The sequence below is a fragment of the Pyxicephalus adspersus genome, chromosome 4 (genome assembly GCF_032062135.1).
Source record: "Pyxicephalus adspersus chromosome 4, UCB_Pads_2.0, whole genome shotgun sequence".
In the NCBI taxonomy this organism is placed as follows: domain Eukaryota; kingdom Metazoa; phylum Chordata; class Amphibia; order Anura; family Pyxicephalidae; genus Pyxicephalus; species Pyxicephalus adspersus.
In genome coordinates, this window is record NC_092861.1 from 102,338,220 (window position 1) to 102,340,482 (window position 2,263).

General features: G+C 39.0%; 1 protein-coding gene across 4 annotated transcripts in view; it reads left to right on the forward strand.

Annotated features, from left to right (window-relative positions):
• The window catches only part of MTR (5-methyltetrahydrofolate-homocysteine methyltransferase), a 316,459-nt gene that overhangs the window by 83,458 nt on the left and 230,738 nt on the right, over positions 1-2,263 (forward strand). For all 4 annotated transcript variants that reach the window (XR_011920422.1, XM_072409188.1, XM_072409187.1 and 1 more), the window contains one exon: positions 371-465. Coding sequence is in view for 3 of the 4 variants with exons in the window: in XM_072409188.1 (XP_072265289.1) it covers positions 371-465 (95 nt within the window). In the remaining variant the exon portion in view is untranslated. The remainder of the gene's footprint in view (positions 1-370; positions 466-2,263) is intronic.

Consider the following 2,263-nt stretch of genomic DNA (forward strand, 5'->3'; position numbering starts at 1 on the left):
TACATTTAACCACCTGGTGAGAAAAACTCGGGGTTAACCATAATTGCAAAAGTTTTTACCCCGAGCATGCTCGGGCTTAACGGCCAGGTGGTTAAAGGATAATGAAATAACCTTTTCAGTCCAGGGTTAACCTTTTCTTCAAACTCTTTTCAGCAATAAAACCGCTTCCAAAAATAGTTAGTCTCAACATTTTCTGATTCTGCATATGGGTAAACATATATTGTCTTGCAGTAGGCAAATGTGTAAAACTTGCCTTAGAGGGTTTTACAAATGGCAAGGGTTATGGGAATTGGAAGCTTTGGGGTATTGCTTATTTTTGTGTATTTGCATTGTAATTTATTTCTTTTTTTATTTCTTTTTTTTTTTTTAGGTTTCAGGAACTATTGTAGACAAAAGTGGGCGAACTCTTTCTGGTCAGACAGGGGAAGCGTTTGTAATTAGTGTGTCGCATGCTTCACCATTGTGGTAAGAGGAGCAGTATATTTTTCTCTCAGCAACTGTTTTGAATGCATAGGGGGCCAGTTTAGGATACTTGTTGTTTAGGCATAAATGTCAGTTAGTTTTCCACAATAGACGGGTTGTTTGGTAATAGATTTGTTTCTTTACTCCTATAAATGCTTATTAATATTACTTTTGAATGTGTTTTTTAGGAGTTTATACAAACATTTAAAATCAAGCCTAAAATGCTTATAAAAGCCCATAATGCTTTTAAAGGAATATGTAAAGGTTTCTAGGCGTTTAAAACAAGAATTTTAAATGCTTATATATATCTGCAAACTCTTCTATTTGTTTTCAATGGAAGCATTTTTAAACGTTTACAAGCACTTAAAAATGTTAAATTGGAGAAAGAAGCATTCTCTTTAAAGCTCCCTTAAGCAGCAATACTTAGGTCTCTTTTGCTCACTATTGGAGCTGTTAGATGTTAGCTGTTAGATTGGTGCTGGAGATGTTAGAAAAATATTGCCAAGCTGATAGTTAATGGAAATTGTAAAATTAATAGGACTACTAAATGCAAAGCTGATAACAACATTTTTTTTTATTGTTCATCACACTGCTTCTAAACAACACATCAAGTCAAATACTGTACTTGCATGTGTTTAAGTTGATAACTTAGATCCAATTGTGAAATATTTTATATTAAAGCTGTAGCTGTTAGGAAAGCATCTGGTTGTCCCCCGTGCTGTGTGCCATCGCAATATAAAACACTGTTTGTTCTGTCCAGAGATGTCATTTGCAGCAGCCCTGCTTCCTTTTAGCTGTACAGCCCAATGGATTTATGCATCCCCAGCATCTCTTGTTGGGCTGTGCACAGCTGAAGCGGATTCTAGAGGTTGATCAGCTCCAGACTCAGCCCTGCACTGCTATTGGCCTCCCTGCTCCCAGTCACCAATGCTTGTTATAGCGTCAGCTGGGCTTATCTGTGCTGTAGAGGTTCTTGAGTATTTTTCTGTTGACCTTTGTCTGTTTCTGACATTCTGCTTGAACCCAGCCTGGACCGACCTTTGCCTCTGACCCCGACTCTGCTTGTGCCCGTTCCTTTGTACCTTGCTGGTGGACTGATCCTCTGTGTTTGACTTTGGCTTATTTCTTGATTCCCTTGTAATTCTGTACTGTGTATCTCTGGGCTCCTGGTGATCTGCTGGCCTATCCACCATCTCTTGTGTACAAAGTCCTGGGGGCAACTGTGTGCTGGGAGACACAACCAGTCCCCCAAAGCTGAGCGCGGGCTTGCTATAGGTGAGGACTGCGGTGTTAGAGTCGGGGAATGGTGTCTGCAGAATAATGGTACTGACCAGGGCCTTACAGTAGTTTTATTTTCAATCAACTATTTATACATTTTACAACAGAGTTGCTTGTAAATGAAAATTCTGAGGTGGAATGATTTTGGTCAAAAGACAAGAGAAATCAAAGTCAGATTTTTAAAAATGGGTTTAGTGGCCTAGGTTTGACTATTTAAAGCTCTGTGGTATTTTCGTTTGTTATACAGTGATGCGTGAAATTTTTGAACCCTTTAAAAATGTTTATATTTTAAATGTGACCCTAAAATATCCAATCAATAATGTCAGGCCATCCAGGCCCAGATGCAATAAAACAGGCCCAAATAAGAACGCTCCCAGCATATTTCACAGTTGAGATAAGGTTCTTTTGCTGGAATGGAATGTTTTTCTTTCCCAAATGTAAAGCTGCGTACACACGGCAAATTTTTCTCGCCCGATAATCGGTATCGGCCAATTATCGGGCGAAAATCTGCCGTGTGTACAGT